Source organism: Phasianus colchicus, chromosome 2, assembly GCF_987193195.1.
Source record: "Phasianus colchicus chromosome 2, bPhaCol1.hap1.1, whole genome shotgun sequence".
Lineage (NCBI taxonomy): Eukaryota > Metazoa > Chordata > Aves > Galliformes > Phasianidae > Phasianus > Phasianus colchicus.
In genome coordinates, this window is record NC_143437.1 from 22051906 (window position 1) to 22069577 (window position 17672).

At 45.4% G+C, this 17672-nt stretch overlaps 1 protein-coding gene across 1 annotated transcript; it reads left to right on the forward strand.

Annotated features, from left to right (window-relative positions):
- The first annotated feature begins 578 nt into the window (after window positions 1–578).
- SLC30A1 (solute carrier family 30 member 1) lies at window positions 579–10272 on the forward strand. Its single transcript, XM_031595391.2, has 2 exons — window positions 579–1242; window positions 4523–10272. The coding sequence occupies exons 1-2, from the start codon at window positions 609–611 to the stop codon at window positions 5437–5439; spliced, it is 1551 nt and encodes a 516-aa protein (XP_031451251.1). The 5' UTR covers window positions 579–608; the 3' UTR covers window positions 5440–10272.
- The last annotated feature ends 7400 nt before the right edge of the window (window positions 10273–17672 follow it).

The following is a 17672-nucleotide window of genomic DNA, read 5'->3' on the forward strand; positions in this document are numbered from 1 at the left end:
CCCCAACGGCCGCGCGTGACGTCACGAAGCCGTCACGACCCCCCCCCCACCTCCCCAAAGCCCCGCGCGAACCCGCCCGGCCCGCAGGGGGAGCCCCGCCCCCCGAGCGCGCGCCGGCCGGGCCGTGTGAAGAAGCGCACCTTTTGCACGAGTCCCGCTCGCCGCGGGGCGGGACCGCGAGGCAGAAGCCGACGGGCTTCGCCAATCGGAGCCGCCGCTCGCGTGACGTCACGCCGAGCCCCGCCCGCAGGCCCGGCGATGGACGGTCCCGCCGGGGAGGGGCCGGCTGTCGCGAGGGCGCGCTGGCCAATGGTGGACGAGGCGGGGGGCGGGGGCGGGCGGGGCGCGCCGAGCGGAGGGGCGGCGGCCAATGGGGCGCGGGCTGGGGGGCGTGGCCGTGCCGGCTCGGGTTCCGTGTGGAAAGAGTGAGGGGGCTCGGGTGCAAAGTTTGCTCGCCCGGCGCCAGCGGAGGGAGCGGCGGCGGCCGGGCCGGCGGCGGCGGAGACGGGGCCGCGCTCGCCGTCGGGGCTCCGCCGCGGGCCGCTCGGCGGCTCTCCTCGCGCCCGGGCCGGGCCGGGCCGGCGGCCGCCGTCGCTCGCCCCGGCGCGATGTGCGGGGGGATGGCGGCCAAGGGGCCGGGCGGGCCGCGGTGGTGGCAGAACCGGCGGGCGCGGCTGCTGTGCATGCTGGCGCTCACCTTCCTCTTCTTCGTGGTGGAGGTGGTGGTGAGCCGCGTCACGTCGTCGCTGGCCATGCTGTCCGACTCCTTCCACATGCTCTCCGATGTCATGGCCCTGGTCGTGGCGCTGGTGGCCGTGCGCTTCGCCCAGCGCACCCGCGCCACCAAGAAGAACACCTTCGGCTGGGTGCGCGCCGAGGTGATGGGCGCCCTGGTCAACGCCGTCTTCCTCACCGCCCTCTGCTTCACCATCCTGCTGGAGGCCATCGAGCGCTTCACCGAGCCGCACGAGATCCAGCAGCCGCTGGTGGTCATCGCCGTCGGGGTGGCGGGGCTCGTCATCAACCTGCTGGGGCTCTGCCTCTTCAACCACCACGGCGTCGGCGGACACGGCCATTCCCACGGCCACGGCCACGCGCACGGGGGCGGCGCGCGGCTCTCCCGGGGCAGCGCCAAGGCCGAGCAAAGCCCCGGCGACGGGGAGGCCGCGCTGCACCGCGAGGAGACCAGCACCTTGGTGGAGAACTGCAGCGGCTCCAACGGGGTCAGCCAGGAGAAGCTGGGTAAGCCCCGCGCGCCCCCTGCCCATCGCGGCGGGGCGGGACGGGTCCCGTCCTCGAGGACGGCGGTGGCACGAGCTCCGTGGGGCCGCCCGTCCCCTGAGGGGAGCGGCGGGAGGGCTGCTCAGCGGGGCAGGCGGCACCTCCGCCTCAAACCTTTCCTTTTGCCCGGGTGCTGAAAGCAGCGCCTTGGGTCGTGCCTTTCTCTCGCGGGCAGCTCGGGGTGAAGCGCTCTTTGCCTTGGGAAAAGTTGGTGCTGGCAGAGGAGGCGCGTGACAAGTGGTGTTCGCCTGTCACAAGGCAGTGCCCTGGCGGCTCAACTGGCTGTGCATCGAACTGCAGCTCAGCGCCTTGGTCCCGACGGCCAGGTCTCTCTGTTGCTTCAGTTGTCAGCTGCCTGAGAGATTTTTTCCCTCTGGATGCAGCGTACTGAAGTATATTCCATTGCAGTAACGCGGTGCTTCTTCGAGGTGTGCATAGGAAGAAATCTTGGAGATTACCAATTGGTGTTGAGGAAGTCATGCAGGAGGCACTGAATGCAGAGCTTGCTGGTTTCAGAGCACACGTGTGATTTCAAGTTAACTTTCTTGAGCTTTCTGAAGAATGCAGCTTCCCATTCACTTGTTTGTTAAAATCTTCTCTCCCTGGTTCTGACTACACTGTCTTTTTTGTGGGAGGGAATGTCTTGGGTTATTTTTTTAGTGGATTCAGACGCATGGGTGGCTTGTTTTGAAGTCACTTGGTCTAAGCTGAATACGGTGCGTCAGTGGAAGTTGCATGTGTGCTGCTTCTCCACTCTTACTGCGTCCCTGTAACAGGGAAGAAAGAGTGTCAGTCTTTGGACCCACATCTCTCCTTTTTTTTTTTTTCCCTCAGTCTTCTGATCCACATATCTCCTTTCTTCTCAGGGCAACATTAAGAGAGACTGCTGAATTAGCTTAGGTTGCTCTTTCCTCTGTGGAGTGAACTTTGCTACAGTTTCAGTATTTCAGTGGTCAGAAGTTCTCATGGACATCTGAGAAACTTGGAGTTCCTCTTTTTCTCTTTGGTTTCTTGAGTGTTTTGACTCCCTGTTGCTTTTGAAAAGGTTGAAAGTTCCTCTGAGTATATTGCACTCCTTTCTTAACCACAAAATAAAATAAGTTCTTAATGTCATGTTAGTCCCAACAAAAGTATTCTAACAATTAGTTTCAAACAATGTAAAATTCACTTAGCTGTTGATCTAATTGATACCTTGGCCTGTGAATTGTTCTTGCCTGTTGGAATGTAAGTTGTGCTTTCAGCTAAATTCTTGTCTAGTTGTAAGCTAAAAGATTGGCTTCTCTTGTGGATTAAAACGTATACTGTTTTTGGGCAACTTGTCTGGAACATCTTGTGGGTGTCCTTCCAGCAATAGCAAATAATTTGTTGTGGGCATTTAGTAAGTAACAGGGCGTAATTTTGGGCATGGTGAAACTTTCAAGTAAGTTTGCCTTTCCTTCTCTGCCATGTCATGATTATGTAAGGATGGAGTTATTCATTGTTGACCCATGGAAGTGTCACAGGTAAAGGTGCATGAAGACTTGTAAGAAGCTGTAAGGTGTACAAGTGAAAATCAGGAAATGACTGAAATTGGTGCTGTATCTCAGCAGGGAATTGTGAAGAAGGGTAGGCTCTCTTCTCCTGAAGTTGAAGTGAAATCCTTATGATAGCCTCAGGGGTTAGTCCTGCACAGGCAATCTTTGTGCATACATTTTGTTTAAAGTAATCTGTTTATAGTTGGTTTTAAATGAGTCAAAATTCAAATCGAGACATTTTAACCATTAAAAGACTCAGAGCTTTCTGGAACCTTGTTTCTTGCTATCCATCCCTATTCACTGGCTCTCCAAATCCCCTTTGTCCCAAATGCTTGGTATGGAGCAAGATCAGAAGGTGTCCTCTTTCTGTGCCCTCATTGTGAACCCTGAAGTCTGAACTCTGTAACTCAAGATATTTTCCTCTAACTCACCCATTTCTCTGGAAAATTACTGGTGTCAGTGATGTTTCCTTGTTCCGTGACTCCTAGAAACCGTGGAAAATGTAGCTGGAGCTTTAGGACAAAAGTGTGATGCCCAGTGTGATGAGCTGAGGGCTTGGGACTGACTTACCTCTCAGCCACCTCTGTATGTGCCTGCCTCCTTCTTGGGAGAGGAAGGGCCTTGGAGACACTTATGATCACAGAATTACAGTCATGAGAGCAGAATTACAAAAGCTGCAGGTCATATTAACACGTTAATGTTTACAAAGCTCTGAAGTCAATAACTATGGAAGCAGTGAGAGCTTCTTGTTTTACTTTGTCAGGCCAGTGCCTGTTACGTTTCTTTAACACTGTAAGTTGTCTGTCCAAAGATCTTCTGAAGAAGCATAAAAAGTTAATCTTGTAAAATAATTCCAATGCTGAAGTTTGGAAAATGATTTCTTTCAAGAACTTCATGCTGCCTCTTTATAATGTTGTGTGTGTTTGTTCCTATGTAGCTTGTTGGGTGTGATGGAGCCCATTTTGATAAGGGAGGGCACTAAAATATTCTTTTATGAATTACGTGATTCGTAATACATGACTTTGGGCATCAACAGCTATATGCCACTCAACAGCAATGTGTTATTTGAAAACCAACAAAAGTATTAAAAATAAGCTTTTATATACTCTGGAATGCAAACAGCCCAAATTCATAGCCTCTGAGAACTTAAGTGATAACTTATTTTGTCCTATTGTCAATGCTGGTGACAAATTCTGCCTGTTAGACCTCCAAAGCTCAGCTCATTGTATCTCACAGTTCTGCTGGTGTCTTGGGAATGATTCCTCCTACTTGATTTCAGAAGTCTTTTGGAAATGAACTGCTCAACCTGAAAATAAATGACTATAAAGTAGCATCCAAGCTGCTTGTGAGCTTTTAATTTCATAAGATGCAATATTAAACAGAACTGCACTGCTGTCGTGCTAGAGAGGTTTTAGCAATGTGATTATCTGGCCTTTCACAAGATGAAGCAAATATAAATTACATAGCTACTTAAGCAACCTTTAAGTATATGCTCCACAATTCTTCATTTTGCTTGAGAAATGAAGAGTAAGTTGCCTAATGGTTAAGCAGCTGGATAAGGTGGAAGTGGAATTTTGGTAAAATAGAAACATAATGGGCCAGTTGCTTGTTTTTCAGTTTTGTACTGCATGAGGCAGGCTTAGTGTTGATAGTTATTTTATATGGAATTGCAGTGATGTGTATTATTATTATAGCATGTGCCTAATGTTCTACTGCTTTCTTGTCAGGTGATATGAAGGACGACACAACGGACCTACAAGTGAATGGGAACGCTGGGCATTATCCTCTGGATGTTGAAGAGGTTGAGGAAGACTCTAGCGCGCAGCTTAACATGCGTGGAGTTTTTCTGCATGTTTTTGGAGATGCCTTAGGTTCAGTAATTGTCGTAGTGAATGCCTTGCTCTTTTATGGTTTGTGGAATCCATGCCCCAAAGATGGGCCCTGCTTTAATCCGTGTGTCAATAGCCATTGCGTGGAGAATGCTACTTTATCCCAACCTCTTGGCAGTGTAAACAAGTCTGAGCAAGAGAGCATTACGGTGGCTGGTCCATGCTGGTTACTATATTTAGACCCTGTTCTTTGTTTGATTATGGTTTGTATCCTCCTTTACACAACTTACCCGTTACTTAGGGAGTCGGCCCTTATACTTCTGCAGACTGTTCCCAAACAAATAGATGTTCATTCTTTGAACTCAAAATTACGTACCCTTGAAGGAGTTGAAGCAGTGCATGAATTACACATTTGGCAGCTAGCAGGCAGTAGGATCATTGGCACAGCTCACATAAAGTGTCCTGACCCTTCCACGTACATGATGGTGGCAAAGCGCATAAAAGAGATCTTTCACGATGAAGGGATTCACGCAACTACCATCCAGCCCGAGTTTGCCAGTGTTGGCTCTGAATCAGGGAGAGGGAAATGCGAGTTTCCTTGCAGAACTCAGTGTGCTTTGAAGCAGTGTTGTGGAACAGTAGAAGATAATACTGGAAAGAAGACAGAAAAATCTTCTTCGCTTAGTATTTCTTGTTCAGAGGTTGTCATTGAATTTCCACATAACAAAACTAGAAGGACTAAATCGGAGAGCGTACCTGCAGTTAAGCTAGAGGCAAACACCGATCAAAACGAGCAGTTTGAATCATCTTTGTAACTCCCTGAATGGTGCTACCTGAGTTTTGGTGACTTTGACAACAGCTGTGTTGCAAGAGGAAGAGACAAATGTTTGAGATGCAATTTTGCCAAGTAGTGTAATTGCTGAGCTCCTTGTTCTTGTCATATTGCTAAATCTAGAATGCTTGTTCTAAAGAACGTGATGTCACTGTCATATACAACGTTTCTGTTGACTTTGTACTGAGACAGACAGAAAGTGCATCGATGCTGTAACAACTTCAGAAAACCAGTTTCAACATTTCAGCTGAGACACTTTTTGTTGTGCTTCAAATTATTTTTTTTTTCAATTAAAAGATACTTGAGGGATAAGCATATAGGAACTCAATTTGTGTTACAGATCTCTTGGACCTGCTTTTTCCTTTAATATTTGATTTGTAGATATTTTAATATATTGTTTATTTAGAAGCCCTAAGGAAACCAAAGTTGATAGAACATTTTTAAAGATATAACTACTTAAAACTGGAAACCACTTTGTCAGTTTCACATATTTTTCTTAATCTTATGTAATAAAAAATGTGAAGGTTTTTCTTACGAATATTATCACATAGCATATTTTTAAGAAAGCGTCAAATGATTGTTAGAAACCATCCCCATCTTTTCTGGTAAGGTAGTGAGGTAATTAAAATCAATGGCCTGTGAAAATATCAGATGTGAAAAGGTTTTTTTTTTTTTTTTTCTGGAAATGAAAGTTCAAGCTACTGTATACTCTGTGTGATCAGGATGTGAGACTGGCAGATAAAGTAATGCCTACCTTAATATTTTACAGATTTTCTGGTGTTTTTCATTATTTCCAAGTTGTGTATCATCATAAAAGTCTTTGAGCTTAAGGAAGCCTTGACTCTGCCATGAATGAAGAGCTGGAGCTTCAGCTTTAACTGATGCTGAGTTTACTAATAAAAGAATAACTTAGTTGTGTCAGTAAGAGCTCTGTCGGGGGGAAGTTTGTCAAGCTCTGACAGTAAAACTGATGCTTTTCAAAAGCATTGGCATAGCCTTCATAAACAGTAATCCAGTGAGGCATTTTGCATTTAGTTAAGTCTGTCTGCAAGCACTTGCAGTGACCGCGATCCTGGTCTCTGCAGCATCCTTGGGAGTGTCTGTCTGGCTTCTGCTAAAGTGTATGGGGGAGCAGGATTTCACTCGCTGTACTTTACTTTATAAGATGTATATCACATAATTTCACTTAAGGAGTATCTGATTCTATGGTTTTAAATGTTAAATCAGTTAATTGACAGCTGGCTGTAAAGAAGCTATTACAGCGTGCTGCCAACTTACACCTTCACAGGAGAAGCTGATCTGTGGACTCTGAATCTGGCGGAGACTAGGTGAGAGTTGAAGATAAAACTTAAAAGGAATCTAATCTAAAACCCTGACCCTCTTGATCCACCTGTGAGTTGTGTATGGGGAATAATGCCTGGTCATTAATTGACTGCTCCTGTATTCCAAACTGGAAAGCTGCTCACATCTTCCATTGTTTGCTGTATGACTCTGGGCACGTCGGATAAACACTCTGCCTCGGATTCCCTGTCTTAACATGGGAATAATACCTACCTCACAGGGGTGTTGTGAGGCTCAACTCTTGCGTGACGAACTCTGAGATCTGTTACTGGAAGGCGCTGGAAGGAGTGTGGGATACTAAACTGCATTAGTGTTTGCTACTTCAAATGTATTACAATACCCAGGCACAACGGAGGGAACTGAGGATAGTTTTGGCCTTACAAAATTCTTTGATGCTATGGTTTTCAGGTTTTCAACAGTATTTAAGTGTAGATTTTTTAAAAGAATGTTTTGTTAGCGAAGGGAATGTAGCTTTGCCTCCAGATACAGAACACTTTGCTAGTTTGCATTTCCAATACGCATCTTGTATGCTAATTGCTCATAAGTAGTTCAGAATAGTCTGCTGCTCATCAGTCCTGGGTTGTGTCAGTAGTCTTACCCAACCTCTCAGCGGAGCATTGCAGTCAACTCTCGATTATCCATGGGTGGATGACCAGTGTTGTGTGCTGGCTGTGCAGCCTGCACGGCCAAGCTAGCTGTAGCGAATGCTGGTGTGGTGCCACGTGCCAATGCACAGGAGATATAGTGGGGCTTAGCCCAGCTTGGGGCAGTGGTGCTTCCCAGGCATCGCTGAGTGTGCTCTGTGTTTCTGCTTGTATAGTCTGATGAACTAACTTAAATATGTTAATATAGTATTTATATATGGTTTTGTTCTGTCTGAATTAGCTTAACTCTTTCTCCTGTTACCTGTATATGATCTAGAGTTGACTGTTAAATGAGATCTTGTATGAGACTACGTTTGCAAAATATGCTACTACTGCTAGTATACTACAAAGTATTATCCAAGTAAATTTTGAAATGAACAAAGTGCTTTTTTTTTTTTTTTTAAATGTGTATTCTTGCTTTCTATGGTAAACTTTTAGTAATTATTTTGATTGCGAGTTTAAAATTGGTCTCAGTCATTAGTATGAATTATTGAGGTCCTGCTGTGTATCACTAATGCGCCATAGAACTACTGCTCTTAGGTTTATTTAAAAAAAGAAAACACCAAAAAAAGCATGCAGAGGGACTATAGTAGACTATCAAGTCCAACTTACTTCTCTCCTGTTGCTTTTATAAAAAGAGAGCAACAGTTAAGTCATGCCAGATGCCACCATTGGTTAACAGTCTCAGTAAATGCACCCAAATAGATGAAATTGTGGTGACTAATTCCACTGTAACTATTTAATCTTTTTATGCCAGAAGTCATATTTTTCTATTACTGTGTCCATTGCAGGCAATGGCTAGCTTAAAAGACACAAAGCTCTCTCCCACATTATTTTTATTACTGGGACAGGACATGAATGTGATGCTGAAGATGCTGATGCTGATGGGGGTGGGTGGGGGGTGTCACAGGGAGCTGCACAGCTTCTTTGTCCTGTGACATGTTGCGTGCTCAGCACCAGCTGCTGGGAATGGGGCCCTCCAGTCTCTTCAGCCTGATTCATTCCCTGGAAGTACAAGGCCGGTCAGGTGGCCATGCTGCAGCATGAACACTGTTTTTGTGCTTGTTCTGGCTGTGTTTGACCCAACAAGACAGCTGAACCTGTCTGTGGTTACACAGACCAGATTTATTCTGAAAATCATAGTTCTGGAATACCAAAAGCCTTCAAAAGACACTGCACAATCTGTTCTTTTTTTCCACAAAGCACAAAACTAGTGAATCTCCTGTAAGTGAGCACTACAGTGGTGGGGAGCTAATTGTATTGTGTATTACATTCCTGAATTTTTAAAATAATAATTAAAAAAAAAAAAACAACTATGGAACACTGATTTTAAGGAAAAAATAAGTTTGTATTTCAGTGTCTAGATTGTTTATGCTTCTGATTAAATGTCAGAGATGTGCCAAACACCGCTGGTTGAAATATTTTCTGTTTAGTACGTCTCCTCCCGAAACACACTGTTTGGAATTATCACTTAGGCCATACCTGTGCTGAGATGCAGGGGTGATGCAGATCCTCGGGGGCTGGCCACAGTATTGCTTTGCACAGACTACTTTAGCGGAGCAAATTGCTTGTGTGGAGCTCCTCATAATAATATAGCTGCTTGCTTTCAGCATCCTCTGTAGGCTTTTGGTAGTATCCTTTATTGCTGCCCTGTGGAATTCAGTATAGACACACATAGTTATGTAAAAAGCAAAACTAGCTCCAACTTGTGACTCCTTGAAAGTCATGGCAAGGGTTCGGTCCTGCAAATTTCTGTGTTCAAGAATAGTTTCATCGGGCTGACGAGTAGCTACTTGCATGCAAGGAATTACTTGCAGCAGTGAGCCCAGAGCTCCTGCCAGTGCAGCCCGCCTCCTGAAGAACTGCAAGTACCCACTTTTTTGGGCTGTTTTAGAATTGGTAGCATTGTGGTGATTCTCAATGTACTGCAGAAATGAATTTGTTGCAATTTCCAGAGCTTATCCCAGGGCTTATTTATTTTTTCCACTCTCCAAAAAGAAAGAAAAACCTGACGAGTGTCCTCAGGCTTGCTAACAAATATAGCTGAACTGATGTTGTTTTGTGCTTCTGAAATGGGGCTGCCTGAGTTTATTAAACACCGACTGGTGGAGTTTGAGGCAGAGGGATAAAGATTCCTGCCATTCCCCTGCCCCTGCCCCCTGCTCTGCCTGCACTCCCTAATCTCATCAGCTATGGAGAGAGTGGGGGACGGAGGGGCTGGATGTTCTGAGTTCCACACAGAAGGAATGGGGAATACTGCTAACTATTTTTAAAAGCATATAAACATGCTCTGCCTATTTTAGTTCCATAGCATGGCATCAGCTACTCCCTTTTTGGATATGTATGTAAGTTGTTTAGCTCTGTATTAATTTTGGCTTTTTCTCTGCTAGACGGAAAGAGGCGGATGCTCCATGTGCCCGAGCTAAAGGCAGTCTTGACAATTTTCCAAATCAAATGTAGCTTTGCTGATAACAGGCGGTCTGATTATCCCTTGTAACCTTTGCTCTATGTGGTTAACTGTCTCTGAAGTACAGTGGCATATTTTAGCAGGCTCCTGTCTGTATTTTTCTTGCATTCACAATGTTATCCAAATAGTTGAAGAGCAAAACCGCAATACTGAAAAAATAGGTTTTAACTATGCCTCCAAAAAGCACATTGGATTCATTTGTCTTTTTTTTTTTTTCTTTTCTTTTTTTTTCCTGTGTCCTGGATCTTGTTTTTTTTGAGCAGTGCTAGAATATAATTGGCATAGCCAGATTTCATTGCTGAAATTTCTTTTGGGCTTCTTTTAAAATAAATGCAAATTATCATTATTATTATTTTTAATATGAAGTATTAAAGTCTTGAGAGAATAAATGGAGCTTTTGAATGTCAAGAACTGTTAGTTGGGATTTCTTTCTTAGGCCAGTCTCTTAGAAGACATCTGACAAGCAGAAAGGCACTTTCACAGCTGCTGAGAATCTTGGGAACAAGTACAAAGTGCACGAGTGGAGCAGGAGTTAATAAGTGGGCTGTAAAGTGATGCCCTCCAACTCCACTGCCAGGAGCAATTAAAAGAATAGCTGCTGATGCCACGTGGAGAATTAATTGCGTGTATGCAAAATGCACTTTTTTAGCCTTCGAAAAGAATTACAAAAAAAATGCTGACCTATTAGCTGCCAGTGGTTAAATATCTAGTGTTTAGGTCAGTAAGGTAGGGTTGCTAATAGATGTCTATCTCGCTTAATTTGATTTCCAAGACTTTGCAACATAGCTGCCCTAGAATGGAAGGTGCTTTGTTGTTTTTCAGCTTCATTTCTTCCAATCTGGAAGCACTGCAGCTTCTCAAATGTATTGAAAGAAAAATACTGGCTGCACAAGATGCAGCTGCCAGCAATAATATGGAGGGGGCAGGATCGCAATTAAGACCTGCCTGGAGCTGTTCATGGGCTTGCAGTGATGCATTTGTTTTGGAGCTTGTAGTTCAACTCTGAAGCTCTTCTTTGCTTCAGGAGGGAGAAGTGGTTCTGTTGTTAGTTATGCACACAGAAAGATGTGTTTGGTTGTCCTGTAAGTACAGCAGTTGAGTACAAATTCAACCATTTCCCAAAGCTATTTCTACCTCATCATGAAATGCAATTTGTCCTTGGTAGGAACATCCTCCCCACACATGCTAATACGAGAATTTTTAATTCAGTGGATGAGAGAAGCCTCAGGCCCATGGCGTGAGCTTTTAGAAATGCCCTCCTTCACCCATGCTGTTCCCACACCACATCCTCCCAGAAGAGCCCCTTTGTGTGCTGCAGAAGTGATGCTCTGTGGGAACGTCTGGCTGCAAGCAGCTCCAGCAGGAGCCTGCACCCCAACCCCATCTGTCCCACACCTAGCTGAAGCCCTCACCACTGAAACTTGGGTTGGCTGTCACAGATAGCTTTTTGGTAGGATGGTTAGGGTTTTGTTTTGTTTGAAATAGCACTCACACCAAACTGCAATCCCCCACTTCACACATGCTGCTTCTCATTGCTGCCTTCACGTGCCCCCAGCCTTTTCCTCACAGCAGCCAGCGCAGCTAAGAATAGCGGCAGTGATGCTGTGGAGCAGGATGTGCAACCTGCTGAGTTTCCTGCGTTTGTGCTGCGCTGCTGGCCTGTGCTGAGCCCCTTCTGCTCTGCCCTCCCCTCTGGAGCCACCGGGTGGATTTGTAACCCGGATTTGGCTTTACTGATGGCTGTGATGCAGCCATGTCACGCCGCTAGCTGAGGTGTGGTGCAAACGCTCCCTCGGGCCTGTCGCTGTCACACAGAGCAGAGCTCAGCGCTGCCCTCCGCTCCCTGTGAGGAGCTGCAGCCGCCATCAGGCCTCCCCTCAGCTCCTCTGCTCTGCGCTGAGCAAACACAGGGTTCTCAGCAGCTCCTCACACACCTTGCCCTCCAGACTCCTCACCATCTTCGTAGCCCTCCTTTGGACACTCTCTAATAGCTTTATGTGAGGCCTCACAGCACAGAGAACAGCCCCATCCCTCACCCCCTGGCAGTGCTGGCCCTGGGGCACCCCGTGGCACAGTTGGCCCTTGGGCTGCCATGGCACGCTGCTGGCTCAAATTTAACTTGCCAGAACACCCACATTTCTTTCTACAGGGCTCTCACCAGCCTCTTGCCTCCTGGTTTATATATATAAAATGCATGTTCTAAATACTCATAGCAGTGGAGTTCCCGTGCATTTATGCCATGCTACTTGGAAGGAATTTGCACTTCTTCTCACACTGATGTTCAAAAATAAAAAAAAAAAAAGAAAGAAAAAAAAAAAAAGAAGGAATTGCGCTTGATGATTACAGGCACTATTAGCCAACTACTGCAGCCATGTTCACAGTTTCTCTGCATATCTCCCCGCACATCATAGGTGCGTGGCAGGGACTGGGACAAGCAAGTGGGCAAACTGTCGCAGACCAGGAGGTGTTTGGTCCATATGCTTCATCTGGGAGGTAGGATGTCACTTGGCACCATAATGTCCCAGTTTTCTTTTTTCAAGGATTAGGAAAAGTACAGAAACCAAATGCTGAGGCAAACTCCGTGGGCAGAGCCCTGTGTAAGGCCTGCTTACGTCAGGCCGAGAGTGGGGCGTTGCTGGCTGCAAGTCACAGCTCAGAGGGTGCTGAAGGCAGACGTATTGTTTAAAATCTCAATAATATTTTCTGAAGGCTTTTGAAATTATGGCACCAAAGGAGAAAAAAAATGCGTGTATGGATTTTGCTTTTGGACTGCTTACCTTTTTTGTTTGTTTGCTTTTCCTGCAACTATTTAGTGAGAGTAGTGATGTTCTCTGTTTTCCCCCTCCAGCTCTGCAGTGTGTCTCAGCCTCCTGCTGTGAGACTTGAGAAGGCAGCCAGCATCACCTTAGCTGTTACATCAGGAGAAGACAGCGCAGAGTACCAACCTCAGCTCCTGCCGTAAAAACAGTGTGGAAAATCAGGTACCAGAATTATGGTTTCACACCTCAGCGTATGAAATGCTGCCTCTGTGAAGAGAATGTATCTTGGAAAATTCCATGTCTTTGTACTGAAGTTTTCTTGCTTAAAACCCCAACAGAATGATACTTCTCCCAATCACTTAAGGTAAAGTAGAATGCACATTATGCAATGTGGAGTTCCCCTTTCGAAACAGCAGTCTGGGGACAAAGTCATCGGTCTGGACTAGGACAGAATCGCTTACACAAGATAAACAAGGGCGGACTGCTGCCATCCTTCCCTTCCCCTTTATCTCTAAACCTTAACCTTAAATTACAAATCAGAGGTTGACACAGTGCTGTGCATCTGCAACTATTGAAGGCTGCTAAATTTTAATAGATCTTACTTCAGTGATGATGAAGGTTTGAAAGTTTCTCTAGCCCACAGAAATGCTTCCAAGCTTTTGAAGTTCAAATGCAAATATTTTAACATATTACTAAGGATGTTTTCAAATTAAATAATTAGTTCTGCTTACATGGTGTTTCATTATCAACAAAAAGATGATTTACTAGTTCTGTATTTTTGTTTCTAATCCAAGAAGATAAGTAGAAATAACCTCATTTTCAAAACCTTGTCAAATTTTTGTGGGCACAATGTTTCTTTAAACATCAACTATAACAACAGTAGTTTTCGGTCACGATACTGGAGCCACCTCAGTAATATTGGCAGCAAGTCACTCACAAGTGTTTCAGCAGCATGCAGAGTTCTGAGAGGCTACAGAACAAGAACACATGGATCAGAGAAATGTAACAGGCTGGAATACTATTTTCCTTGGATTTTCAAGGAATAGATTTCTGCAGCTTTCATAAAGAAAGGATAACTGCTCCAAAGTGGCACTTTTGCTTGTACTTAGTGTCCAGCAGAACAAACTCATCTAGGTGCTGGTGACTTCACTTCAGACAAAGCAGATAATGTCCCAGGAGTGGTTTATCCAGATGGGGAAATATTGTAGAGATGAGTGAATAGCATGGTAGATGTACTTCTGGTTTTCAAGAACACCTCACCAAGGCCAGCTCTGTTGGAGGCCACGCGCTGGCAGCTGTGTCCACGGTGTTAGGTTTGGTTCTGAAGATTGGCTGAGATTAATTACCAGCACCTTGAGCCTTCGTTAACAAAGTTTTGTTTGTTGTTTATCTTTTTTTCTTCTTTTTCTAAGTGTGATTAATCTCAGAGTCGCTCATATTTAAGAGGAAGAAAAGCTTAAGATTCAGTGAAATTTCAGAGGCGCTTTGTTTGGTAGATCCAAGCTGCTAATTAAACCAGTTAGATAGGATGGTAATGGTTATCACAGAGCTCCTTTGATTATATTTTCCGTCTCCTGTCCATGTTTTCCATCTCTTGGTCTTACAAACATGAGAACCTGCCCTGGTGCAGCACTGGGAGCTCCAACAGACATCAGAAGAGCTCTCTGCCCATAGCCCACCTGTCACTCCTGCCTCAGCTGTGCCCTTCATCCCCTGTAAGTTGCTAGTCCCTCTGAGGCTGGGAAAAGTGAGCACCCACTTTTAGTAACTGTCTGATTTATTTCCATAGGAGGTTCAGGTCTCTCAAGAGGCTAATGTTTTGTTGTAAGGATGACACAGGATCTAGGAATGAGACTGGGCTTGTGGAAATCTGTAGAAGTAATATACTTTCTATAAAATAAAACTGTCCCTCAAGGCAGAAAGACAGCTAGGATTTTGTTGTGTCCTTCTTTAACAGAATAATACAGTCTCCTCCTTTAGCAGGAGCCAGGCTGGGATGCAGAAGGAGAGTTTGTACATGGCTGCTGTTTAGTTTTTTCCTTTCCCATTTTGCATAACTCCTCCATAGATGGCTGGAAACAGACCTCTGCTTGTTATGAAACAGAACAGTCCTGGAAAGAAACTGGAGTCTGAAAACACATCAGGGCAATGGGCAACTCAATAAATACACTGTTGTTACCTGTCATTGTAGCCTTCACAAGCTCACTACTTGAGCTGTTGTATACAAGGCCTTTCCAGTGAGAGCTTTCTGCATTGTGAGATGCTTTTACCTCTTGTATTTTGAGGCTGTTCAGCTAAAGCAGGGAGTGACATCAAGATGGGCTCCTGTATGGGTCTGTGAGGGGCCTGGAAGCAGTTTTTCTCAAGGATTTTCCTCATTTTGTACTGTGTAATGTCCAGAAGAGTCAAGAAAAAACAAAACACCGAAATGATGTGGTTTTAGTTTTTATTTGGCCAAAATGTTATTCTCTCATGGGCTGTAGAGAGGAGATTTAAGCAACTGTCTCAGATAAAAATCACTGGAGCACAACTGAGGATTTCCACCATCTCTAAGGCAGTAAGTGTATACCAACCACAAGCAGCCAGTGGTATTTTGGTTCATTTTAAGCAGGCCTAAGTAAGGACCACAGCAACTGCACAAACACTGAGCCCCATACAGGGTCTTGCCACCTGTTTCTGTGATTTCTTTAGCCTGTTGACTCATATATGTATATTTATTTTTTTTCTGGAATCTAAGGATGCTTGCCATGCTGAAAATGCTCTTGGTTTGGTTTTGAGCTTGGACAAAGTTCTTCCAAAATGCTTCCATGGTGATAAAATTTCTGACTTCTTTATTTTTTACTTCAGTGTGGCACGGAGTGAAATGAGAGCCCCTTGTGTGCTAGGGATATATGTGGATTTGGTAGCTCCTTTCCTTTCTCCATCTGTTTGCTTGTGTCAGGCTGGATGCGGATTGTCCAGGAAATCATAGAATCACAGAACAGTTTGAGTTGGAGGGGATCTCAAAGCCCACCCAGCCCCAGGCCCCAGCTATGGGCAGGGCTGCCCTCTCGCTCAGCTGCCCAGGGCCCCATCCAACCTTGAGCACTCCAGGGATGTGGCATCACAGCTTCTCTGGGCAGCTGTGCCAAGGCCTCACTACCATCTCAGTGAAAAACTTCCTCCTGACATTTTATCTAAATCTCTCATCTTTTAGTTTAAAAAACTGTTCCCTCGTCTCCTATCACTATATTGCTGTTCTCTTGGAGAAAACAACAACAACAACAAAACCCTACAAATAAGCACAGCTGGATTTGTAGCAAGGTTGCATCTTCCATGGTGAATCTGGAAAGCACAGCCATGACCTGGGTCATCCAGAGCTGTGAACAAGAGGCCAGTTTGCTTTGTGTGCTTTCAGCTTCTAGTCCTTTTCCCAACATCAGCACAAGAGCAGGAAAGAGAACCTGCCTACTCCTCCAGATTTTGAAACTGTCAGTGCAAACACGTCATGAGCCCGTGGTGCTTTCACTGTTTTTATTTTTGTAAGATGCTTTCAGTTTCAGAAATATTTTGTAAAAACTTGCCTCCAAACCACTTTTGGAAAGTTTGTTTCCCGTGTCATCCCTGACATTCCAAATTCAAATTCTTTTGGTGTTTTGAGCAAAACAAAGCATTTTGACCCAATAGCTTTTGCTGAAGGCTTTCTGAGCTGCAAGCAGGCAAGGAAATATTACTGGCCCTGCATTCATGAGACACCATCCAGGAATGAGAGAATGAACCCTAACAATGCAGCTCAAGGAGAGAAATGAAATCTTGCAACTAAACTGGAGGATTATGCATATTAGCACACAAATTGCTCTCTAAATGATAAACACTGAACCAAATAAACATCCAAAACTCTGGGGAGGAATTATCAGTAAGGCCAGGCTGGTAAAATGCAATTATTTTTTTCAGTAAAATACAAACAAAACAACATCTTGCTGAAAACACAAGTTGTCCATGGCCACTGACTAGCCAGGCTAAGCAACAGCACTTCTTTTTGAAATAGGGGTGGCGCATTATGCATTCTTTCATTTAAATTAGAAAAATCAAGACCTTGAGGAACGCCTACCAGCTTTCTGAAGGCTGCTGCAGAAAAACACGAAGGTGCTGGCTCCCATCCTTGTCTTCCCTGCATATTCTCACACTCTATCTCCTGGGCTGCACAGCGTCAGCGTGAAGGTTTGCGGCACAGCTGATCACTCAAGGGGTATCCATCCCACTATAAAATGCGGTTTTGCCAAATGAAACCACTGCTGCCACATGCACCTGGCAGAAATGCTTGAGTGGCTGCTGCTGGTGGAGAAATCTGTCTTTCAGCAGTCCAACAGGAGGCCATGTGCTTTGCAACAGGGTTCAGGGATGGAAGTTGCTTTCCTCTTGGGAAGCCCTCAGCCAGGAAGGCGCCAGCTCTGAGCACCTGAGGTCTGCCCATAGGGTTTGGGCTTGGGGGCCAAAAATTGTGTCACTTGTGGAAAGGGGATGAGGTGATCAGGAGCTGCTGAAAACCACACACCAATGAATGTGGCCAGGCTGTCAATATCTCTTCTCAACTAATAAATATTCTTGGCTTTTAAACTATGAGGTGCTCTCCAAGAAGCAGCTCCTGGAGGCCACAAAAGTGCTTCATGTCTGGCTGCATCAGGCACCAGCCCTGCCAAAATCTGTGCTGTTGAAAGAAATAGGAGGGGTGCCTTGTTTGTTGCTCTCTGCCACCAGCTCTGTTGCTCCATCCTTCAGTAGGCAGGGCACCAGCCAAAAGCCTTGCTTGGCCTCATGTAGGTGTCCTGGGTGTTGCGGACATGGCAATATGTAAGCTGATGGATGTGGGGTACATCTGACTCTGTGAGAATATCAGAAACACCCCACTCAAAATTATGGAACCAATGGGTGTTTTGTGTTGGAAAGGATCTTTCAAGATACCATCCGGTCTGAGCCCCCAGCCATGAGCAGGGCTGCCCCCCCCGGCTCAGGCTGCTCAGGGCTC

Coding starts and splice junctions, on each gene's coding strand:
- SLC30A1 (XM_031595391.2), top strand. CDS start 609: ATGTGCGGGGGGATGGCGGCCAAGGGGCCGGGCGGGCCGCGGTGGTGG. Junction 1,243..4,522: donor GGTCAGCCAGGAGAAGCTGG/GTAAGCCCCGCG, acceptor CTTTCTTGTCAG/GTGATATGAAGGACGACACA.